At 34.3% G+C, this 24,484-nt stretch overlaps 5 protein-coding genes across 8 annotated transcripts; 1 reads left to right on the top strand and 4 right to left on the bottom strand.

Moving 5' to 3' along the window:
• Window positions 1–4,941: 4,941 nt before the first annotated feature.
• Window positions 4,942–5,733, bottom strand: LOC17874808 (protein DETOXIFICATION 50). The gene has a single exon (XM_006281513.2). It carries the CDS (start codon window positions 5,731–5,733, stop codon window positions 4,942–4,944), a length of 792 nt encoding a protein of 263 aa, XP_006281575.2.
• A 1,901-nt stretch (window positions 5,734–7,634) lies between these two features.
• On the bottom strand, window positions 7,635–9,363 carry LOC17875639 (protein DETOXIFICATION 50). The gene has a single exon (XM_006280263.2). The coding sequence runs from the start codon at window positions 9,300–9,302 to the stop codon at window positions 7,767–7,769; it is 1,536 nt and encodes a 511-aa protein (XP_006280325.1). The 5' UTR covers window positions 9,303–9,363; the 3' UTR covers window positions 7,635–7,766.
• A 5,615-nt stretch (window positions 9,364–14,978) lies between these two features.
• On the bottom strand, window positions 14,979–18,215 carry LOC17875438 (serine/arginine-rich splicing factor RS41). 3 transcript variants are annotated; one of them, XM_023783278.1, is made up of 6 exons: window positions 18,102–18,215; window positions 17,303–17,413; window positions 16,291–16,403; window positions 15,970–16,208; window positions 15,366–15,881; window positions 14,979–15,271 (listed from the first exon to the last, which is right to left on the bottom strand). In XM_023783278.1, exons 2-6 carry the CDS (start codon window positions 17,406–17,408, stop codon window positions 15,238–15,240), a joined length of 1,008 nt encoding a protein of 335 aa, XP_023639046.1. In that variant the 5' UTR covers window positions 17,409–17,413; window positions 18,102–18,215; the 3' UTR covers window positions 14,979–15,237. The 3 variants fall into 3 exon arrangements, with proteins under 3 accessions (XP_023639046.1, XP_006280781.1, XP_023639050.1); XM_006280719.2 differs by having other exon boundaries at window positions 14,979–15,268; XM_023783282.1 differs by lacking the exon at window positions 18,102–18,215 and adding an exon at window positions 16,609–16,930 and having other exon boundaries at window positions 17,303–17,398.
• Window positions 18,216–18,428: 213 nt separating this feature from the next.
• Window positions 18,429–20,432, bottom strand: LOC17877307 (traB domain-containing protein). 2 transcript variants are annotated; one of them, XM_006282244.2, is made up of 7 exons: window positions 19,879–20,432; window positions 19,588–19,706; window positions 19,399–19,487; window positions 19,248–19,322; window positions 19,070–19,177; window positions 18,877–18,978; window positions 18,429–18,792 (listed from the first exon to the last, which is right to left on the bottom strand). In XM_006282244.2, the coding sequence occupies exons 1-7, from the start codon at window positions 20,292–20,294 to the stop codon at window positions 18,493–18,495; spliced, it is 1,209 nt and encodes a 402-aa protein (XP_006282306.1). In that variant the 5' UTR covers window positions 20,295–20,432; the 3' UTR covers window positions 18,429–18,492. The 2 variants fall into 2 exon arrangements, with proteins under 2 accessions (XP_006282306.1, XP_023637282.1); XM_023781514.1 differs by having other exon boundaries at window positions 19,906–20,431.
• A 2,203-nt stretch (window positions 20,433–22,635) lies between these two features.
• Window positions 22,636–23,709, top strand: LOC17875464 (ethylene-responsive transcription factor ERF025). Its single transcript, XM_006280958.2, has one exon. The coding sequence runs from the start codon at window positions 22,823–22,825 to the stop codon at window positions 23,534–23,536; it is 714 nt and encodes a 237-aa protein (XP_006281020.1). The 5' UTR covers window positions 22,636–22,822; the 3' UTR covers window positions 23,537–23,709.
• The last annotated feature ends 775 nt before the right edge of the window (window positions 23,710–24,484 follow it).

The following is a 24,484-nucleotide window of genomic DNA, read 5'->3' as shown; positions in this document are numbered from 1 at the left end:
GTTGCATGCACACCGTACGTGATACGTCCTTTGAATAAACTTTGTTAGTTAATTATGATTATAAAAGTTCTAAGTCGGTATATAAAATTACAAAATCAATAAATTAGTGACAAGACCTTCTAACTTGTTTTATGTCTTTATCAGAATCATGACAATAGTTAGAAGTATCCCTTAAGTATACATATTATAATAATTTTTCTGTATAAAACGAAACAAATTAAAGTCAATACTGCATCTTTAACAAAACCAAATAAAGAGAAGTCAATACTGCATCTTAGGCTTCACCTATTGGTTAATGATAACACGTATGATATTAAGACTCGTCCATTAAGCAGTTTTGGGCCTTACAAGGAATCTGTCCCTCCAAATGAATCAAGAATCCTCACAAATAAAATAAATTTTAACTTTTAAAGGAATTAGTATCAAATTTGTGTGTACGGCTTTTGGTCATTTCGATAGGACGATGAATTAAATTCGAATAAAAAGTGACTATTGAAGCTAATGAAAAGACCAAAGTTAGTGAGGAGGAGGCCATGGAACAAACAACAAAAAGCCTCTTTCATGGTTCACTTCCGTTGTCTTGTCTCCTTCAAGCCTACCACTTTCTATCTATATGATTTGACTTCAATAATTTGAGAAATCTATGGCTTATTAGGTGTTTCCATCATTATAATCTATTTGTTAACATATATAGTAGGGATCAACCTCGTTGTATCTTATTCGCTATTTCGCTTATACTATTAATATCAATGGAGTGATAATATACCTACGAGGAGGACACGTGCATAAACCTAGGATATGTGTATATTCTATGCACTAATTATGGCTCTGTCTTCCATTAGAGTATTAACTACGTAGCATACAAATTACATCTACACATACATGTTGTGACTTGTAATCTACGTGGAAACTATGTGTCCAAATGCCAATAAGCTAATCCATGAACACAAAGGCCAACTTATGAGTGTAATAAACTACTTATATTTTAGCTATGAATAATTTCGATAACCAAAGTATAATAGATTGTTATTGGGATCGATTATATTTCTATAATGCAAGTAGCACCCGCAATTTTAGTAACACCTTTTCATGTAGAGCAAAAGTCTCAACACTACGAAATCTAATTAAGCCAATTTGCATCAAATGGCCTCTGACCATCAATCGCAAAATTAATTTTCGTCCTCAAAGTAGCAAGTAATTATCAAACCTCCAAGCATATATATATTGAGACTCTATTTTTTTCTTTCCCTAAACACGATATGATGAAAAAGTGTATATAGATTTCACTTCTTTTCTTTCACCATTCAAGGATTTACAAGTTTGTTCATTGTTGTTCCAAAGTTGGAAGGTGTAAGCACTTATTGGTGAGCTCAAATTCTCATTTTTTGACTTCTTACTTATTCAATGTCATTTGTACCTTTTGAAATTAATTTGTGTAAAGAGGCTACTCGAGTATATTTTCTTGACATCATATCGTGTTATCGAGTTTCTTTGAATCCGTATGTGTTACGGGTTAGGTTCTTTTTCCTTAGATAAAAATAAATAAATGTTTTCATCGACAGCAACTAGATGCTGACTAGAGACCTTGTATGATCTACTTGTTTGGTGAGGATGTTTCCATATATTATCAATCGTAGCTACTCAATGTTCTAATCACGTTTAATTATTATCAAAGAATTATGAAATTTTTAAAGTTGTTGTTGTTGTTTCGATTCTCAAAAGTCAAAACAAAGCTAGTCCATATGCCGTTGTATCCTTTAATTGGGTTCTTTGTCGTTGTGCTTTAGGCATTGTCATTGTTGTCACAGCTACTGTATTGTCGTGATTATCGTTAGTTTGACAGTTCCATACTCTAATATGTGGACAAGTATTTGTAAACGCTTGGACATTTTTATGTCCGGAGAAGTCCGCTTATATATTAAATTTTTATCATATAAATACTCATTTTTACATATTCGGTCTTATAAAGATTGTCAATTTTGATAGATTTTCACACAAAATTAAAAAAAAAAAAAAAAAATCTCCATACATAGAGGGATTAACTATATGATTAAATAGAGGGATGATCTATATGACTTAAATTCAAAGAAAACTAGTTTTGGATTAAGGTTGAGAAATGGTTGAATAATATTAAAAACAATCGGCCAAAAAAATTAGAGCATTCGTGTAATTCAAACAACTTTTAGTGGTGAAATATTTGGTTTTTAAACCACCAAAAAAATAGATAAAGTATTGGGTCATACTCTCTGAGTCGCTTAGGCTTTCATGTAACTTGTGCCATTCTCCCTAGTTTAGTTTGTCGTTTCCATAGTCCCAAGACAATGTAAGTATAATTAAATCTGATAATAGGATTCAGTTTTTTGGCCTGGCCTTTCGAGGCCACTCTATAGTCAATATACTATAAACGATTCTTAATTAGTCAAAGGGTTAATTAGCTCGGATTTATAAATAATTATTTTTGTGTGTGTTTCATAACCACAGGCCGAGGAGACAGAATCTCCTGAATATGATCAATGTAAGGTACTAATGCATGTGACTACATTGTTAGTATTAGTTTATATACTTACATGCACGATAGTCAATATTATTATATGCTTCTATCTCATTATTCATCAATTTCAAATTATTGCTGCACCATTAAATAATTTAGAAGGTCTATTATAAATGTACATCAGAGTATTCAAAATACATTATTTTATTTCCAAATAGAGAAACTAATATTTCTTAAGAGGTTTCACAAAAAAATATCATTTTAAGGTTTTTGTATTATAAAGAGTGGAACTATTTTGAGGTATTAACAAAGGATAAAAGAAAAATATTCTCATTATTTTTTGACCGTGGTCTAATAACGCCTTTTATGAAACATATATAGTATATTTTCTGATGATATTCCTTAGTATTTATATAATTTTTTTTTTAAAAGAACGTTAATATAAATTTCAATAATGTTTTAGCTGATATGCATTAGTGTCAAATCTTCTGTATACACGTGCTAATCTCAATATTAAATTAGTGTTTGATAAACCATGGATAACAAGTAATTGGCTCTTCAGTCCTAGGAAGTAAAGTACCCCCTAAATCCTTAAATCAATTAATTAGCAAAAGCTAATCACAAATTTTGGAGTTGTACTCCAACATGAGTGATTCTTGGCATTGTGTTTCCGAACCAAATCTTTTTCTCAGTCCTCGTAAGCTGCCACGTTAAGACAAACGATGCTGCCTAGTTCCTTCTTAAAAGTATGTGATATATCAAATAATCCATGTAGTTCACTTCTAAGTTCTAATGATCTTTCTTTACCCACGTTCTATTTTTGTTTAATCTCTTCTTTAATCCCTTCTTGACGTCATAGTTTTTTTTTGTGTTATTAAATCTAAAGAACATTAGAAACTGCATTAACTTTTAATATGTCAGAGAATTTTAGATACATAATACTAACAACACCTAAGACTATCTTCAATCCCACTCTTTATTTTGCTTTCAAACTTTCTTTTGAGTAAAATATTCTGCAATACTATTCTATTTTTAATTTTAAAAAAAATTGTTTTTGTTTAACTCTTATAAAACAGAGTTACTCTGTTTTTACTCTGTGTTTAAGAAAAAAATAGAGAAATGTGTTTAAGATGCTCTATATATATTACAGACATAATATCTTTTTTTTGTTAAAGAATTACAGACATAATATCATTGTAACGAAATATAGCGAATTAATATTTTTTTAATTAACAAGGTAGACTGGCCAAGGAACATTCGATACATTCAGTTTAAAAAGTTATGAATGTGCATAACATATAAATGGCGACCAAATTGATGTATATGCTAGAAGAAAAAATAAGAATGATACGTTTGTCGAATAAAAAGATCGACCTAGTTAAAACGTAATGCAACCAATATGTATATATCTTAGAAATGAAACTATAGTATATATCACATAAGTGGATCGATCTCCCATGAAGACAGGGATTTCTTAAGAAAATAAGTACAAATTAACTAATATATGATTTGCCCAAAAATAAAAACTAATATATGAGAACTGTTGAAGTGTCTCAAGTGATGTGAGTTATTCACTTTGGTAGTTTTGTAAAGACAAAAAAAAAAAGTTTGTCGTGCCCTTTGAATTACTTAAAAAGAGAGTATATTCCATCGCATTATTTTACTAGTTTTACGTGGATACGAATCTCTATTATCGTATCTTACTAATCAACTATATTATTAGATTAAAAAATTTGTATAATTGTAGTTAGTCCTTCTGATTTGGTAATACTTGTTTTACAATTTTATTTTGCGGTTTCAATTGTTTGTGTTGGTCCTTCACTACTTGGATGAGTGAAAAAAAAAATAAAAAAATCATTTTTTCGAGTGTTTTATAAGACTTAAGATTGTTTTGGAGTATAAGTGAATAACGAACGGTGCAAAGGTGGAAGAATTGGTGACAATGTCATGGAGAGAAGAGAGAAGCATCATATTAAATGATAAGTTTCTAATTCTTGTAAAGACTTTTCTTATTGGCTACAAATGGTTGCACAAAATTGAATAGGTTGGAAACATTAAGTTGAATAAAATTGGGTTGAATATCATTCAACTCATTCATCTCTAGAATTGTGGATGAACAAGTTGAACATTTTTCTTTTGCAAATTGTTCAATTTTTCAATTTTTTAGGTTGAATGGGCTAAATAACTTTTTCAACTTTTTCAATTCAAATAGTGAAAATTGGCTGAATATTATTTTTTAACTTCTTCAACCTCTTAAATTGTGCAACCATTTGCAGCCATTGTTGTTGTATCAATCTGAACTTTTGGAAACTTGAATCATTTCGTTTTCTCGAAGATCATATTATAGTGACAAATCTTTTATCCTTAATAAATCTTTTTAGACTTTTTTATTTTTATTATTATTATTTTTGAAACATCATATAATCTCGATTTTTAGCAAGTTGGAATCATTAGTCAACTACCACTTCATCAAACAGCCCGGCCTCAACTCCCTCTGCGTTGTTATTGTTGCCATTAGACACTGCTATTGTGCGCTCCCTAGCCCTTGTCGCCTCCAAATCCCAATCAGTCTTATATATCACCACAATCATGCCAATCAAACATGTGACTTGTGCAGCAAACATTCCTATCCAAAATCCCTCGATCCCAAATTTAAACCAAAAAACTAAAATTAGTCCCACTGGTAACCCAATCCCGTAAAACGTCACCCCAATAATGATAACTCTGATCATCGGCCTCGCAGATCCTTTAAGAATACCGCTTCCCATTGTTTGCAAGGAGTTCACAAACTCACAAAATCCAACGATTGGTAGAGCCTTCACAATCATTTTAATAATAACTTCGTCATCAGTGAAATATGTAGCCCATTTTTCTCTAATACAGAGAATGAACGTGAGAGCAATGACCCCTAGTATAATGCTAAGAACAAATCCGGCAAAGGCAACTCTTTTCGCGTTCTGTGGATGGTTAGAACCAAGCTCATTTCCAACCCGGATTGAGACTCCTAAGCTCAAGGAATGATGGAAAATGTACACAAGCGCAGTGATTTTGATGATAATTCCCATTGACGCAGTGCATGCTTGAGAGTCTGAGAGGAAGCAACATAATAAAATCTCAATCTCATAGTACCACCACTCGAGAAAAACGGAAAAACAATTTGGTATTGCAAGAGATAGTAGCTTTTTCCATTCTCTCACACTATCTTCATTTGTCTCCTCATAAATCTCCTCATCCTCGTCCATAGCTTGATTTTCTTTGAAAAAATAGTTGGAGAGAAGGATAAAAGCAAATAGGGTCAAATCCGACAAAAAACTACTCAAGGCAATACCTTTGATTCCCATATCAAGATACTTCACAGAAATTACTGTCATTAGGATGTAAAGGAGAGTCGCGATCAGTGTGCAGAAAAATAAAGAAAGAGTTTTCGATTGGATCCTGAGATAAACTCTTAGTGGGTGTAAGAAACACTGCATCAAGAGATCTGGAATGGAGCAAAGCAGAAAGATGTAAACTTGGAACGCGAACTCCTTATTTTGTGTCATCTTTGAAAGAATTTTTTCCATGGGGATCCATAATAGAATTATGGAGAGCGAAAACACGAGGAGGAGGATGACTCCTCGCTTGATAGTGGCGAAGATGTATTTATAACATCTAGCACCAAAGGCTTGGGAGCATATAGATTCAACACCTACGATTAAACCAGAGAAAATAGAATTTCCAGTGATGTTCGCAAATGCAATGGCAAAGGTATAACCAGCCAAGTTAGTATTTCCCATACCACTCAAGATGGATAGAGAGACGAAAGAGCGAACATAGCGTAAGATTTCTATTAAGACCAATGCAGCAGAGATTATACCGACTTGTGTGACTTCGCTGTTGAAGACAGAGAGAAGGTACGCGTAAATTCTTAGAAGTCTTTGATTATAGTTTCTCGGGAGTAAAGGTTCTGTAACCTCCCCGCCGACAATATTTATTTGACTCATGACTCTTTTTGCTTTGTCAATGTCTATGAGAGAAAGACAAGATTTTAGGTGTGAAGAATATTGGTCAAGCTTTGGCTTTATATATATGAAAAAGCAATGTGAGTTTTCATATATTTAGTATACCATTTATGTCATGTGTTATATTTCTAGTCAACGTTCTGAATTAGCGTAATAAATTTATTACAATATTTTGATCTTGATGTAATATGGATATCCATTTACATCTTGATGGATATCCACATACATCTTGATGTATTGATATAAGAAGTCTGAAAATATGGAAGTCATAATCTATTATGTAAATATTATCAATAATAAGTATCATTTTTGATTTTCCTAAAGAGTTTAAAGCTTATTTCCAAAAGTTTAAATATTAGATTCGGTTGAAATATTGGTTCTAAATTGTTAAAACGATTTTAAGTATTTACATTATAAATCACAATTGTGTAGAATAATATGAATGGAGAAGAAGAGAGATTATTTTTTTTCTCATGAGAGATGATGACGTTACAATCTGGCAACCACGTCATCATCATCATCATCATCAAAGAGGTGTCATCCATGTCAGCAATATGTATGACTTCACACAATTTGATAACTTTAGGTATGAAATTTGAATATGTTAAAAGGTTAAGTATGTATTTACACATATACAAATGTTATGTATGAATTGAACACTTCGTAATTAAGTTAGGTATGAATTGGCCGATTTTCCGTCATAAATCCAGATCCGAATTGTTAAAAGTCGAATCAAGCGGATTTGGATCTACATCCTTTATATCTCTTCTTGGCTCATGATGGTGTATCACAATTTGTCAGGCCTCGCCACTGACTCTATAGTGCGTATTTTCTTGAGCATCATCTCCTTTTTTCTTCTTTCGTCCATAAGATTGTTGTCTTTGGTCTCATGTTTGTGGTTAGGATGGTATGACCCCTTTAGTTTAGACAGTTTTAGAGAGTGTGTTTGCCCTGCTTGGCCTTATGGTCGGCTCTAGTACTTGTTTAATAAATAATGATTTTTAACAAATAAAAATATATTTTAATAAATAACATAAGCACTTGAAGTTTTGTGGAATGAAATCAAGCGATTAGAAAACAAAATTTGGAACTTGTGAAATTTATAGCTTTTGATCACAAAGATGAATCTCTCTATTGTTTTCATCATACACTACAAAAATTTACATTAATCATCCCAACGATTACACTTCTTCAATAAAGAAAAAAAAAAGTTATAAATTAATTCAAAAGAAAGTCAATTTTTTGTTTTTTTTTGGTTAAAGATTCAGTCCTGCCTAATTAATTATATTAACCATCCCAGCCTCCACATCCTCTTTGTCGTCGTCACTGCTGCCACTATCCACCGCAGTTGTGAGCTCCTTAGCCCTTTTGGCCTCTAATTCCCAATCAGTCCTACACGTAGCTGCCATCATACCAATCACACACGTGATCTGCGCCGCGAGCATCCCTAGCCAAAGTCCTTTGAATCCTAAACCAAACCAAAACGCCATAACTGCTCCAACCGGGATGCCAACAGCGTAAAACGCCACCCCGTTGATATTAGCTCCAATCTTCGGCCTCGCGGAGCCTCGGAGAACCCCGCATCCCGTAGTTTGCGGGCAGTTCCCGAGCTCGCATAGGCCGACGATTGGTAGAGCCATGGCAGTTAACTTCATGATTTCTTTGTCATCTGTGAAAAACATTGCCCATGTGTTTCTAACCGAGACAGTGAACGTGAAAGCCGTGAACCCGAGGGCGATGCTGAGACCAAGTCCAACAATGGCTGCTTTTTTCGCCTTCTGCGGCTGGTTAGAACCAAGCTCGTTACCCACCCGAGTAGAGACTCCTAAGCTCAAAGAATGAGGGAAGATGTAAACAAGAGAAGTGATTTGGATGAGGATTCCCATTGAAGCAACGCTTGCTTTAGGGTTTAAGAGAAACCCACAAAGCAAAATCATAATCTCATAGCACCACCACTCGAGACAAACCGATATACAACTCGGTATAGCGAGACAGAGTAGTTTCTTCCATTCTCTCACACTATCTTCATAACTCTCCTCTGTAACCTTCTCGTCCTCGTCAACACTTAGCTTATCTTCCAAGAAATAGATGTAGAGGAAGAGAAAGACCACAAGGTTGAAGTTAGAGACAACACCACTCAAGGCGACGCCTTTAATCCCCAAACCGAGATAACTCACAAACAAGAACGTGACTGGCAAGTGGAGAAAACTCGCAATCACTGTACAGATTGATAAAGGAAGAGTCTTTGACTGTGTCCGGAGATAAACTCTTAATGGGTGTAAGAAAGATTGAGCTACAAGATCTGGAACAGAGTAAAGCAAAAAGATATGAGCTTCGGACGCGAGCTTCTTGTCCTGTTTCAACATTAGAAGAATCTTCTCCATGTTCATCCAAAGAAGTGTAACAGGGAGAGACGTCACAAGGAGGAGGATGATTCCTCTCCTAATAGTCTCACGGACGTAGCTATAGCGTCTAGCTCCGAAAGCTTGAGAGCAGATAGATTCAACTCCCATGGTTAAACCAGAGAAAAGAGAGTATCCGGTGATGTTTGCGAATGCGGCGGCGAGAGAGCCACCGGCGAGAGTGGCGTCTCCGAGACCGCCGAGGAAAGACAGAGAGACGAAAGAGCGGACGTAGAGGAAGAGACCCGTGAGAACCAATGGGTAAGAGATCTTGCAGATTGAGATTGCTTCATAGACGAAAACAGAGAGAACAGAGGAATAGTTTTTCAGAAAATGTAGTTTCTGAAGAGAGCTTTTTTGGAGTAAAGGTATTGTATGTTCGTCTCTGACACGATTTGATTGACTCATTCTTTTTGTTTCTGTCAATATCTCTCTGTGTGTGAGAGAGAGAGAGAGAGAGAGAAGGAGAGAAAGAGAAAGAGAAGATTTTTATTTTATTTGCAGGTGTGAAGAAGATTGAGGTTAAGCATTTGGCTTTATATAGAGAAAAGTAGTGGGGGGGATGATTTTTTAATATTATTTATTCTTACTGTCTCATTTTGTTTTAAGTCATGTTTTTTGTTTTTATTTATTTTTCAAGTCAAATTACACGCTTATAAAACATGGATTTAAATTTGTACACATGTATTACATTTCATTTGAATTTGCATAAATAAGTAGTTAGCTATAACTAATTCTTTTTTACATATGATTTTACTTGGTTTTTAATATGTAAAATAACATTTAGTAGTAGCATATGTGTAAAATCAATAATATTAGTAATTCAAAGCCGTGAAAAATACCTTTTTATCATATATTTTAAAAATTTGTGTTCATGTAAAAATATTGAAAAGAGGTATTAGAAAATGGATGTTTTTGAAATTTTCCAAATATTATATATGGTTAAATATGTGTACACGAAATTTTATTTTATTTTAATCTATACAGTAACATATTTGATGCATGTATATAAATCAATTTGTGATTTAAGAAAATAATCATTATATACTATTTTTGTCTTGTATTTATTTTTAGTCAAAGTCAAAGTATATGATATTCAATGTAATTAGATACAGATATATTTTTATCCCATTTAATTTTATACGCGTTTTAGTTTATTAAAGTTAAATCTGTTCACACGGTTTTTACTCAGTTTAAATATGTAAAATAAAAACGAGGTAACAAACATAAAAAAATCAATATTTTCAGTTTTTTTTTTTGTCATGTCTCATAATATACAAATCAACTGAGAAAATTCAATGTAAATATAAATATATGTATTATATCACCTTCGAATTTGTATGAACGTGTAGCTAATTATCGAGTTAGATAGCCAATATGTAGTCAAGAGATGACTTCGATCCCTTAAATTGTGCACTAGCGAATAGTATAGCTTGTTTGGGACTAAGATCTAGCCGTGACAAAAAAAAAACATGAGAACATTAGAATTGGTAACACTTTAATTTCACACGACTTAAAGGATACATTGGCATATGAAAAGACAAGACCCAACCAACTGAAACAAATGTTCAAAGTACGCAACAAAACAACAACAACAACAACAAAGTGTTGAAACTTTTCATCATCATGACAAATTAATTGTCCTTTGAATCAAACAAGACATGATTAGAAGTTTGTAAATTAAGTGACACGGAACAAGCAAAGGGGACGGGTCAAATTCTCATGTTTAGCATGCCACTAAGAGTACTTGACGAGTGCGATTTTAACCTATTCGAATAGAAACTTCGTTTATCTCTTTTTCTTTTAATTTTTTTCTTGGTTATTAGAACATCTTTTTTTTTGTTAATAACTTTTCAAAGTCGCAAGTTTTACACACGGTGTGTCCCACGCGTTGAGTTGAACTCAGACGACAGAAGTCGCCAACTGGAGTTGGAGTTTAAAAGACAAACTCAAAAAAAAAAAACAACAATATTCGAATTTGGACTAATTGAGTATGTGATAATATTTAGAGTAAACTTTCTGATCTACTTGTATAGCAATTTTTTTACTAAATTTTTACGAAAAGGGGAACATATATAAAAAAATATATAATGGAAGTTCGTTAAAATGCAATCTATGAAAGTGGAATTAGCCGGTCGGACGTTGACCAGACAAAATAGTGTTTCGACAAAATAGCGTTCAAAACAACACTGGAGAAGAAGAAGAAGAGAAAAAAAAAAATTGGTTTTGGGACCAAAGAACATGAAAGGAAGAGAACTTGTATTTTGGGACAAAAAAATAAATAAATAAATAAATCTTGCTATATATATCTTTATATTAGTGAGAGTTACAAAGTCTAAATTACTGTTTAAATATTTCAGTGCATTGAATTTGATTAACTATACCTTTGCATAACACAGTGTATAAAAGGGACTTAACATATCATATGCCATTATCCTTTTCCAGTTTTCCTATTTGCAAATCTGTTTTGTCCTTACTTAACAAATGTACTTAAGTTCCGGCAGGACGAAGAAGACTTTTTTTAATTACATTGGTCACTCGTGTTTATATTGGATCATTTGTAGAAAACATCATGCATGCGGTTTACTAGTTTCCCTAAAGTCTTACATGTCCCATCATTTTAAGTCGGGATAAAAACTAAGTATCATTGAGAGACGTATTAACTTGTGATCCAATTATGTGGGAACACTTATCAGACACGCTAATTCACAAGTTGGATCTTATAAGTAACCTCCTTGCTACACAACATATATATGCAAAATAGACATTAGGTTTGTTCATTTTTTCACCGCAAGTATTTGTGGCTGTAGCGAACATTTTTTATTCGTTTGATCGATGTATGTTGTTGTAGCAAGCTACCAGCGAATGTAACGTTTTGCGATTATAAATTTAAACGTTGATTTGATATAGCAATTTAGTTTCCGCAGCCGCTTGCAGCAACCAAACAAACGTGTTCATTCTCTTTTTTTCTATATATATCATATTGGTTTGAAATTGAACTTACGGCTTTAAGACCTAAAATTAGGGATAACTTTGATGATAAAATGTGTACTTTACTGATATACTATAGCTATTAGAGTCGGGATTACGTGAGTATTACCATAATCTTAATGATATGCTAGCATCTCTTTCACAACAATACAATTGAATAAAATATAAATTTCATAACATTTATATCTTATCTATTTTAATAAACTGGAAGAAAAAAAAAGAAAAAAAAAACATTTTAACCTTTTAGACTCTTATCAATACTTTTGGAAATTAATTGAAAAAGGGAGGTGGTGGTGGTCATGGTTATCTTGTCGACGACGATGGCAAGTGCAATTTTTTCTGCCGTACCATTTTGTCCTATTATACAATTGTTTTTATTTTCTAAGTTTTATTACTACGTTGTCCATATGTTGACAAAGCTACTACTCCTAGAATATATTTGATTATCACATGAAAATATACATTTTTATTTGTCTATTTTTGCTCTTTTCTTAAAGTGCAATTTGGAGTCAAATACATATAAAACGCCTTTCGGTAGATCTCATTGATCTGATGAATGTTTTTCTACTATAAAGAGAAGAGAACCTTACTGCTTATTACACGTGTTGCTATGATCTTGATGTCTTTAACATATTATACAATGGATCAAAAATGAGAAACAAAAACAAAGTAAAAATTGCGGCTGAATAAACAAAGGAAAATGTTGATCTTTAAAATATCTAAAATATCAAATACATAGAGATAAGTTTTGTGTGTGTGTGTTTTTTTTTTAGTTTTTTCGTTTTTTTGGTTCGTTTGTTGTGTTTGTCGACATCTAGTTTGTTCAATTCTGATCACTAGAGAAAATTAATGATCTTGATTTGGACTGATAAAAGTTCGATTAGAATTGGGGTTTGGTTACTCTACATGTGCTCGAATCTTTGATTGCTCTCAAAATTAATTATTGGTAAAAAAATAAAAAATATTATGTATAAGTATTTAGGTTTTGAGTGGATATTGTGATCAATGCCAACAAATCCGTCAGCGGTTCAATCCATTCTAAATTTTAGAGATGGATCACAAATTGTTGTTTGACTTAATTTATTTCACTATAAAAACGACATATCGTTAGCCTGCAATAATCTTTTTAAATTCATATTATATTTACGGACTACAATTTTATAAAGAGAAAAAAAAAACGGTTTAGTTCATTAACGAAGTTGTGCGCACTAACAACCATAACAATTCAAACTCTTAATGTTTGAAAATAAAAATTATTGGATAGTGTAGTAGATTCGTTTCACTCAAAACAGTGTTTCATTTAGTTGAAATCCAATCATCAACATTGACTATAGTTGTAGATTCGTTTCACTCAAAGAACATTTGCTTTCATTTGGTTGAAAACGAATCATCATTCATCAACATTGACTAAAGTTGGAACACATTTCATTATTTTTAACTTAAAAGATTTCAAAAGTGTATATGATGTGTCAATGAATATCAAAAACTAAATTCATTGGATTCTAGAGATAAATACGCAAACCGACTTTTCGTTCCCCTTTTCCCAACTTTTCATTCTCCTTAATCACAATTTATCTTTCCACCTAATGACAATATTTTAATGAAATGTGATTAGTTGTAAACTTGTGTAATCTATGAGTTTATGACAGGTTGATTATACATAAATATTAAAGAATTTAAAAGAGAACAAAACAAAACTTTGTCTTTAATATTTCTAGCCGTAACATAATAAAAAAAGAGTTTGTTGTCTATACTTTAACTAAGTCAAAAGAATCGACTTGCATGTTGGTGGTAAAGCAGCACAATATAAGTTGAAGCCAAAGTGTGATTCATTCATTCACCAATTCATTCATCATTTTCATACGACTAACACATTCACCGGTCCATATTTATTCAGGGACCATCACATTCTTTATAGTATTTTATCATATAACATTCTATACAAAATCTAAGTAAGTCGGCTAAATTATTCAATTAAGAGCAGAGAAACATACAGTTTCTTCCCACCTTTTCAAATTCAATTTGACTTCCAAAAGCTTTCCTTATTATATTGGAAATATTTATGTGATATCTTTGGACGACTTGGTGACGTTAACGTTGCATGGTAGGGTGTTTCAAGAACACTAAACTTGTTGGGAAGAACAAAGCTAGGAGTTAATAATGTCTCCATCTATCAATCAAGATCCATATTGAAGATGATGATAAAATGGTTAACGTGAGATTGCGTTCAGTGGTTGAATTGTGTTAGTGATCAGTGATCGTTCGATAAGATAGAGATAATGTGTGTGTGTGTGTGGGAGTTGCGTTTCTAGACTCTCATGTTTCAAGAAATGAGACACTTCTCTTTATCTTTTTTACTTTTTCTAGTAGTTTTAGCCTAATAAGTAAACCCCACTCTTTACCCACACCTCTCCCTTATAGTAATGTTTCTGCCTAACTTCCCTCTTTTTCATCCTCATTTTTAGCTTACCCATTCACATAAAACAATACCAATATAATTCTTTTTTATATATATTTTTTAAATGTATTTATCACCTTATTTGGTTTCTAGCTATATGTGCATATCTAACCACTCACAATTCTATTGAATCTCATGTTTTACTTACTGTTGTTTTTAACCGTTCGTTTGGTTGAATGGATGAACCAAGATCCTTGGTATATGAATATAATGTATGTTTCTATGGTGTCTAGCTTTCATATTTACATTTACATCGTTTCATCTAACAATACTTTGAATATTGAGTGGTTGAACTGAAATCTTTGGCATATGATTATGTTTCTATGTTTTCACTCTCTTTTTTTGTGTCAGAGGCCTATGATCACTGATTGGTATATTTAAAACGCTTTAAAACATTTACGTGAAATAACCATAAAGAAAAATGTTGCTTCAGTGTTTGGTTTTTTACAATTTGCAAAGCTATTTTGTGAAACACACAATGTTCTAACAATATATATCACAAAGTTGCAGAATAATAAAGTGTAAAAACTGTGAATGCAACGAAAATGTTAAAATCAGGCTAGACACATTTGAGAACGTAAGTTAAACTAAGCTTAAGCTTCTGATCTCGTCCACTATCTTTAGCTATATATATATATTTTTAAATGAGAGATTCTAATAAAGTCAGATAAATGTAATCCCAACTAGAGGAGTAGCTTTTAACAATACTACAACAATAAGCGAATTGTATGAGTCAAAATAAATAAGTTTACAAAAGCACTTGAACAAAGACTCAAAAAGAAGACACTAAAATAACTAAGCATGACATAGCAAAGACTTCAGTTCAGATACGGCTGCTTTGAGTGACATTTTTTGTTTGAGAATCTGACACAATCATCTGTTTGGTGGATCCAATCATTCCTCTGCTGGGGGCGAACGAGAGGGGCTGCTTCAGTGTCGAACCACAAAAGATACATGTAAGTATATGACGATATTGGATAACATTCAAGATGTAAATCTAAAGATAGCTTGAGATGTGGTACCTCTCGCGTATCGGGCTTTCTGCACCATCATATCCTCTTCCTGGTTCTTCTTCCATAATTTGTCCAGGGCTTTCAACTTGACCATTCTCAGGGCTGGACTTCGACCTTGACCTTGACCTCGATCTCTCCCTCCTCTTCTCATATGGAGGAGGGCTCCTGCTTTCACCACGTTCCTTTTTTGGACTTCGGTTCCTCACAGCTCCATTCTCTGGGCTAGCCACCCTCTCCCTCCTACGGTCATCCCTCTTGTAATCAGGGCTAAGTCTGGCTCTCTTGTAAGGGCTCGGGCTGCGTCGTCCGCGACCATAATCAGGACTAGTCCTTTCCCTCCTGTGAGCTACTGGACTAGCACCTCGGCCATAGTCAGGACTTCCCCTTTCTCTCCTGTAAGGACTCGGTGACCGCCTTCTCCTATCAGGTGACCTATCACGCCGTCTTTCAGGACTGTATCCATTCCCTCTCGCATCATCATCTTTCATTGCATACTCCACTGAGATCACATTATCCATCAGCTTACTGCAACAACAACAAAACAGACAAGAGAAGCTGAAGTAAGGAAAGCATTCAGGACAAATGAGAATGTGAAATTGGACAAGAAAGAAACCTTGAATTTGTAGCATCCAGTGCTCTGGTGGCATCTTCTTGAGACTCATATTGGATAAACGCAAAATTCCTTCTGATTCTAACATTTACGATTTTTCCATATGGCTCAAAGTGTCTCTCCAAGTCCCGAGTCCTAGTGCTCTGTGCATCAAAGTTGATCACAAAAAGAGTCTTGGACGGTCTCATGCCAGACGATGATCTCCTTGAACCACCTGGTCTTCCAGCAGCTCCACGATCATTCTATACCAAGTATTAGAATTTTAAGTTCAATCACTAAATTTATCCTGATATTAGCAATCTTAAATAAAATTCAATTTTCTACCTTTGTCCACTCAACACGGAGTCTGCGTCCCGTGCGGCCAAATTCATAGCGATCAAGCGCTCTGATGGCATCTTCAGCATCTCTCTCGTCTTCCATATAGACAAAAGCAAACCCTGCAAAAAGAACCAAGAGGCAAAAATCAAAACATAGAACAGTCATATAAAGTAAACCAAGTAAATGAACCTCCTTCAAAAGGATTTCTAACATACAGACTCCTCCTTCCAAATAGTCTTTACTACTTAGTACTTACTGTGACAAATATATTTGAACATTCTGTAGAACCTAAAAACTCTACAAACTATAAGTAGTTATACAGACCTTGCATTACGGAATTAATATGTCAAAGAAGAACAACTGAAAATGAGGAGGATGATCAGACGGAATTGTGAACAGAAATGTGGTGGTGCATTCTCCATATGGTTTGCTGCCTCTGCTGTGAGAGTTTGGTATGATGATTCTATCAAAGAGGCATGTCCAAGAGTAGAAAAGTCAAGAGGAATGAAATGCAACTAAGTCGAGTTTATGGGAACGTAGTGCCATTGCGCGGATGAGGAGACTCATTCGGGCAGGAAATGGATTATCCATATGGTCCATCAATGGGCTGGGTGGGAGAATGGGCATCCCAAGATCGAAATAAATCCTGCGCCAAAATCAAATTTTGAGTATGGCGGTTTTACCCTAAAATTACTCGATCTTTTTTCTCTTCTGAGGTAAGCGATGAACTTTATGCCGAGTGCTTCAAGTGGCTGGGCAGATGCTAGAATCAGATGACTGACAAACCAATGGCATATGGAACGTGGGATGCAGAGAGCACACTTTTAAAAGGACGGTTCTCCAGAGATTCTCGTGGAATGAGCGCATACGGAAATTTCAAGAACAATGCTATTGACTGAATTTCGCTTGTTCATCGGATTTGGAGTGGTTTACGAGACTTTCAATCCATCCAAGTTGACCAAAATAAAAAGAAAGAAAAAAACTAAGAGATGATAAAAAGCCAAGAGCCAAGACTTACCAGATTTCATATCAACCCTCTCGACCTTGCCATATTTCCTGAAAAGCCGCTCAAGATCACTCTCACGAGCATCATACTCAAAGTTCCCGCAGAAGACAGGCTTCATCTTTCCTACAAAGAGGCCACAGAAACGATTTTATAGCTCCTCTCAACAACATAAGCAACAAAAGATGTCTAGGAGATACCAAACCAGAGCACCCAATACACCCAAAATAAAAAATTAAACACACACTCCAAAAGAGAAGCAACAACAAATTTATGTTTAAGATCATAGACAAAGAACAACATAACGGAGATGCCAAACCACATCAAGTTTTAGTCCAATATACTTCACAATTCCAAATTTAAAATTATAATCAAACTCAAAACCACAAACCATGAACCCACCACAGCAAATTTTGACCAAGTTTTAAAGTTAAAAACTTTAATTCATCACAGCCCATAACATTTCAATTTATCAAATATACATAAAGATTTCAAATTGATAACATATTCAAACTCCAAGACATCAAATATAGATAAAGATTTCAAATTGATAACATATTCAAACTCCAATACATCAAAAACCTCAGCTAAAGTACATCCAGCTACGATAAAACCTCAGATCTGAATTCAATTATATGAGAAACCCAAAGCAAGAGAAGCTAGAGACAACAACAAAAGATTCAAAGAAGAAAATGAAATAGATATCGATTTCAATTTGACGAAACAAGAAGAGAAAGGAAGAGAGAGACCAAACACAGAGATGAAAATTAAGGTTTCTAGAACTACAGACAAGAACAGCTGTTTCTGAGATTACCTTAAACTTGAGAACTTGAAGAAGATCGTACCGGCCGTCGAAAGTTCAAAGTCGAAACCCTAGAGAGAGGTACACAAGCTTCTTAGATTTTTTTTTTTTTTTTTGCTTTCTTCGAGGCTCCACAGATAATAAAAGAGAAAACAGATTATATATATTTTATTTTATTTGTTTCCTTTTTTTGTTTGGTAATTTTATTTGATTTTGTTAATATTAAATTCAAGCCTAAAGACTCTTTTTTTTCGTTAATAACAAGGACCACTTTGGACTAAAAATGTAAATTTCTTTTCACAATTAAGATTCTTGCAATAATTCAATAAAATACAAAAGTATATAAGAAAAAAATCATATATATACTCGTTTTACACTATCCTTCATTGGATTTGTAATTACATCATGATTGGATTTGGTTCATCATCATAAACTTGAGATACAGTTCATATAACTCCCATAGCACTAACCCTATAATGGTGTCTCTTGCGAGGCTCTTTAAAACCTTTTGAATCCAACCGTTTGATGATGTAGTACCACCTTTATATGAATCTCCTCTTCCAACCAAATCTCTAAACCGGAGATCCCCTGAGTCTGATACTAATGCGTAGATCACGCCATTCATGTGTCCTTTCCCGATCACTCCCACCACTGTTTTGCAACCGTTCACTGCCTTACTCCTCTTCAACGACCAAGCTAGGTACTGTCAAAGCAAAAAAACATTACTTCATCAAGTGTCGACAACATTTAGTCCACACATTAGCTCTGTTTCGGTTGTTATGCTTACGGTGTCTCTTTCGTGAATCAGAGGCAGTAAGAGTGATGGGTATGAGAAACTTAGCCGTTCGTATAGCTGCAAACTTCCATTGCTTTCTTCTGTCTCTTGTTCCTGTTGTAATGCATACACAAACTTTTAAAGTTACAACTGATCATATTCTTCAAAATCTAACTGAACCCGAGTTGGGGAAAGAAAACAAAACCTTAAGCTCAGCTGCAGATATACTGGATGAAGATGTGATTGCTCGAGTCACAGCCATCACCAAATTAAGTTTCTCTGCCCATTTCAAAGAGTTCCAAGCCCTTTCGAGCTACACCATTAAAAGAGCCATTAGACCCATATGTAACTACAGAAACAATCATTTTGTTGTTAGACATTACTGTGATTTCAATGGGTCGGTCTCCAAGAACCAGCTGTGCACCAACTTCCTCAGAAGCTATCCGAGCAGCACGAAACTGCAATAATGCTTAGTCAAGAACATTCTCAATGTCTAGAAACGAACCCTTAAATCATATAGATACTCAAGAATACCTCATCACCAAAAGGTCGGTCAGCAACAGAAGATAACTTAGAAGAGAAAACCGCCAAGAGAAGTCGCAAGGCCAACGCAGTTTGGCCTCCTATGATCATCCCAACCAACACACACCCAAAAAATCAACCATTGAAGCAAAAGCAAGTACATGGATAAAGAAAGGTGAAGTCTTGATTAGATAGTTATACCCAAGTCTAAGCTCCGGCCAACAGCACCAAGAAAGCCTGTTCCGGTCAACGACAACACTCCGGATTTTAAGTTTTGGTCAGCCTCTCCTCCAACACTCGAAGTATACATAATCCCAGCTCTGCAATATCAACATCAAGCTCTGCAATGTGTTACTGTCAGATTCTTTCGTTCCCAAATTACAATTCCATCACACAACACTCAATTTGTACCAAACCTAATTCAATTCACTCTCTTGGCAACAAATTCTCAAACTTTCCCCTAAAAGAATCGATAAATCCATCAAATTTCACATAACCCTAATACAGAATTTGACTTTCCTGCTACGACAGAGCTCGACGGCGACATTATCAGGTTTCACCGTACGAACAACACGTTCGACGACGGAGGCAGACTCCGGCGAGATATGAGAAGTGCCCACAAGCCAAATCGACTCCGGCTCAACGAACTCCTTGCGCCAAGCTGGAACAGGGCCAAAGCTCTGTTTCTGGACCAGAATCAAAGTCCCGTTATCAGCGAGGTCGAGCAACTCCGGGAAAGTTTCAGCGATTGCGGCGCGTGAGTCCGACGCAATCTCGTTGCGGAAATCAAAGTCCGGCGGAGGAGTTTGCACGGAGACTGAGACAGAGACTTTGGTGGGTTTGAAGAAAGGCTTTGAATTTAAGGGAGTGAAGAAGGGGAACGTTACTGTACTTGGTAGGAGTTTCATCGGATGATCGAGAGAGAGAGAGAGATGAGATCAAAGCCGAGATTTTTCTTGACTTCAACAAATCGTATTTGTGAAAAAAAAAGATTGAATTTTTGAATGGTTTAGATTACATTTTGAGTGTTTTGTGATTTTACGAGGATGACGAGAAAGCACGTTAATGGCTAAAATGATACTTTGACGTTTTGACATTAGTATAGAGATTATTATGTATGAAACACCCACACATGAAACTATCCAATTCAGTTTAGTAGATTCTCAAATCTTATTTAGTTATTTTACCTTGAGATTTTGCATATGTCATCATAACATCTTAGCTCTAAGAACAATTGTATTTGTATCTTATCCGTTACACACGTTCTAAGCAATATGGTTAAACCATACACCAACAAATTCATGGTTAGTAAAACAAGTGGCCAGTGGTCACTAAACTTACTTTGGGGCTTGACCACCATTGACAGATCACCGGAAAAGTTACCATAGCACGTTTAGTAGGCAGGCTATTAAGAGGGACAATGTGGCATAGCACATGATGCTGGACACTGAACAAACAAAACATGCAGATAAGGTAGCAAGATAACAGAAACATGATGTAAAAGTAATTAGTCAAATCCAAGAGCAAAGAAGCAAGGAAGAGCTAAAGGACCGGAGGTTGTCGTATGGTGATAATGTGGCTTTCTTTTATCTTTCGTACAATGGGTAGGGGCCTGAGTATTACTCTTTAGTTATAAGATCTCTCTATGTATACTTTACATTTTCTCTAGTTATAGTCATGTGTGTCCAACAAGGATTTCATATATACAAAAACAGTTGTGTAGACGTAGGATTGAAGATGGTCATAGTTTAATACCTAACATGGGGTGAAGGTGATTGGAGTTGGAGGAGGATGGTGAGGATGATCTCATATCATATTTTTGAGTGATATTGTGGGCTGTAATAAAATATGAAAACAAATAAAATATGAAGAACAAGCCTATAGGAGAGTGGTACCGTGAAACTTAATCGTGTGGGACATTTTCATTCTCATAATACATACAGTAAAGAAGACTCGTCGTCTTACCAACGATTTGGCTGGCTTCCCGTAAGTGCTCACCATTACCCCAAATCCAATTATGAAAGTATATATCTTGACTTTTTTTATTTTGTTTCTGTCATTTTATTGCCTATTTAGTATTTGATTAACTATTTGAATTGTCGTTTTTGTAATATTGAAATCGCGCAAGGTACGTGTTCGGTTCGCAGCCTAGCTTTTATATTTTTTTTTTCCTTTAAAAACGTTTGGCAAAAGTGGAATGAATCGAACATACCTTTTTGTACAACTCATTAAGTGGAGAGGTTGATACTTAATCCGGAAAGGGTATCTCCATTCTCCACTAATCCTCCAAACAAAGGATTAACAAAAATTTCTGATTTGTTCAATTTTGTTCTACATTCTTACAAACTACTAGGTTTTTTAAATACAATTTGGAATATTAAGTGCCAAGGTGTATACAATTTTATTTGTTCAATGACCGTTTTGTTGTTTAGACTTTGAATAGTGACATGTGGTTAGAAAAATCACGACAACCAATCATCATCCTTCACAATAGTTTTTGAGCAATCAAAATGACAATTAAAATGTTAAAATGTACTATAATTTAATGGAATGGTTTTTTTTTTTTTTGTTGTAAACTCGGTGTACAACATTTTTGTAAAACATTATGATTCGATTTTGCGCATAATTTTTTTTCAAATAGCATTATTCTCATGTGATCAAACTATAAATATTATCTTTGCGCAATATAATACACCATTTAAAAATGTCATTGTGTCTTTTTTTTTGCTCATTCGAGCCATGGAATAGATGTTTCTTTTGTCCTATGACCATCATCAATTATGTACTGTTCCATTAGAACTCTACAACCTTAAAATATATTAACCTTTTTCGTGTAGCTGAATAGCTCATTCAGTCATTCATAAGTCAAGCCACTTAACATTATTTTACCTCAAAGGCTCAAACCAATAGAAGAACCCTCTCTACCCATTATGATATATAAAAGCCGGCAGTTTATAAAAATACTATTTCTTATTGTCACAATAAATTACTACAAAGTGGTAACAATGGTCGTCGAATCAATAAGTGTATAGTTTGCGATTTGGTCATCCCTGTCTCTACATGGGGTTCACAAATCTACTCTAATTTTTTTTTAATAACACACTAGTATTAAAATAGAATATGATCAATTGAGGAATGAGGTAAGAGGAAAAATGCAATTTCTCTTTATAACAAATCATAAAGAAATAAAATATCATATAAACAAATCAAATCAAAAAGTGTATATATAAATGTGTAACAGCTAACATACATCATTCAACTAAAAAACGGAGCTTCTCACGAATTTGCCACGGTTTTAATATCTCTCTAATCCAAAAAAAAAACCACATCATATAAATATACAAACACACTTTGATACAAAAACAGAACACAACAAACATTGTTATTACATTAGTTTTTTTAACTTTCAGACAAAACACATTAAGCTTCTTTAGTTATGTCGAGTACTACTAATTCTCCGACCACCGGGAACCAAGAAACGACAGTTCGTCAAGTCTCGATCGCATTGCCTTCTAAACCTTCTGATCAGTCTCCTCAATCCTCACCAAGCTCGTCTTCTTCGCCGAGACCATGTCCTCTCGTCCCCGGTGGATCTCCGGCGAGGAGAACGACTACTGGATTATCCGGCAAACACTCTGTTTTCAGGGGAATACGGCTACGAAACGGGAAATGGGTATCGGAGATCAGAGAGCCACGTAAAACGACGAGGATATGGCTCGGGACTTATCCAGTACCGGAGATGGCTGCCGCTGCTTACGACGTAGCGGCGTTGGCTTTAAAAGGCTCCGACGCGGTTTTGAATTTTCCCGGTTTGGCTTTGACTTACGTGGCTCCGGTTTCTAACTCTGCTGCGGATATAAGAGCGGCTGCTGGTAAAGCAGCGGAGATGAAGCAACCGGATCCGGGTGAAGCTGAGAAGGTACCGGAACCGGGTCAACCCGAGAAAGAGGAGGAAGTAGAAGTAGTAGAAGAAGAAGGGTTGTGTTCGTTAGAGTTTATGGATGAGGAAGCGATGTTGAATATGCCGACTTTGTTGACGGAGATGGCTGAAGGTATGTTGATGAGTCCACCGAGGATGATGATAACTCCGACGGTGGATGATGATTCGCCGGAGAATCATCAAGGAGATAATCTTTGGAGTTACAAATGAGATTTTTTTTTATTTTTATTTTTGGGGTCGCTGTAATGGGGAAAGTCAAATAGGTTATTAATATGATCTATTAATATTTAATATTTTGAAGAAAAAGTTGCATATTTTTTGTATTTGTTATATGATTTTGAGTTTTCTTTTTTCCATTGATTTTCTAAGTACGATATATAGAGTTCTGCTAGTCCTAGAATTGTATTTTATCCTTAATTTTTGGTCAATTCTTTAGGCTATTTTATATAGAGAAAGACCTTTTTTAAGAACTATATATATATATACTAGAAAGTTGCCCACGCGATGCGTGGGTTATATATGCAATATTAATTTGAAATATAAATTGAAAACTACATTTGTATAGTTTAATATGTAATTGTTAATATAGAACATATTTGTGTACATTATAAACAATAAAAATAAATAAAATATATATTTGAAAAATATGAAACCGAATGAGATCAATACAAAGTAATACAGATTAGCACATATATAATATAGTAGGCAATTGTAAATTGATGTTAACTTTTTTTTGTGTGTACATTGTTAATATTAAAAGTAAACAAAACTCACATAATTTATGAGTATTGGTTTATCTCCCTAGTTTTTATCATTAGCTAGAAGTAAATAGAATTTTTAAAAAGATCAAGTTAAACTTTCCAAAATATCAATTTAAAATATTTCACCTGAGATATATGTTTTTTTTAAGACCTTATTTAGAAAAGCTTTTTCAATTTAGAAAATATTTCACCTGAGATATAAGAGCTTTTAAACAATAATTATATAAACAATAAAACAAAAGCCAAATGAACAGAGGAGGATTATTTGAGAAAAAGAAATTTGTTATTTTTCATTCTAATTGATTGGAAAAGAAGCACACATCTACGTAGATGAGATCCTTTTATATATATTAAGATAATTTTATGTAGAATTTGTTGAAGGATAAAACTAATATTG

The sequence above is a fragment of the Capsella rubella genome, unplaced genomic scaffold, assembly GCF_000375325.1.
Source record: "Capsella rubella cultivar Monte Gargano unplaced genomic scaffold, Caprub1_0 scaffold_8, whole genome shotgun sequence".
Lineage (NCBI taxonomy): Eukaryota > Viridiplantae > Streptophyta > Magnoliopsida > Brassicales > Brassicaceae > Capsella > Capsella rubella.
This window is presented reverse-complemented; position numbering and strand designations above follow the sequence as displayed.

What these genes read in the sequence shown, in the direction of transcription:
- LOC17874808 (XM_006281513.2), bottom strand. Translation starts at nt 5,733, where the DNA reads ATGGACGAGGATGAGGAGATTTATGAGGAGACAAATGAAGATAGTGTG.
- LOC17875639 (XM_006280263.2), bottom strand. Translation starts at nt 9,302, where the DNA reads ATGAGTCAATCAAATCGTGTCAGAGACGAACATACAATACCTTTACTC.
- LOC17875438 (XM_023783278.1), bottom strand. Translation starts at nt 17,408, where the DNA reads ATGAAGCCTGTCTTCTGCGGGAACTTTGAGTATGATGCTCGTGAGAGT. An exon ending in GAGGGTTGATATGAAATCTG is followed by an intron (nt 16,404 to 17,302) that starts GTAAGTCTTGGC and finishes TTCTTTTTGCAG; the next exon opens with GGTTTGCTTTTGTCTATATG. An exon ending in CTGGATGCTACAAATTCAAG is followed by an intron (nt 15,882 to 15,969) that starts GTTTCTTTCTTG and finishes TTGTTGTTGCAG; the next exon opens with TAAGCTGATGGATAATGTGA.
- LOC17877307 (XM_006282244.2), bottom strand. Translation starts at nt 20,294, where the DNA reads ATGAAACTCCTACCAAGTACAGTAACGTTCCCCTTCTTCACTCCCTTA. An exon ending in ACCGACCCATTGAAATCACA is followed by an intron (nt 19,178 to 19,247) that starts GTAATGTCTAAC and finishes TTAATGGTGTAG; the next exon opens with CTCGAAAGGGCTTGGAACTC. An exon ending in TGATTCACGAAAGAGACACC is followed by an intron (nt 18,793 to 18,876) that starts GTAAGCATAACA and finishes TTGCTTTGACAG; the next exon opens with TACCTAGCTTGGTCGTTGAA.
- LOC17875464 (XM_006280958.2), top strand. Translation starts at nt 22,823, where the DNA reads ATGTCGAGTACTACTAATTCTCCGACCACCGGGAACCAAGAAACGACA.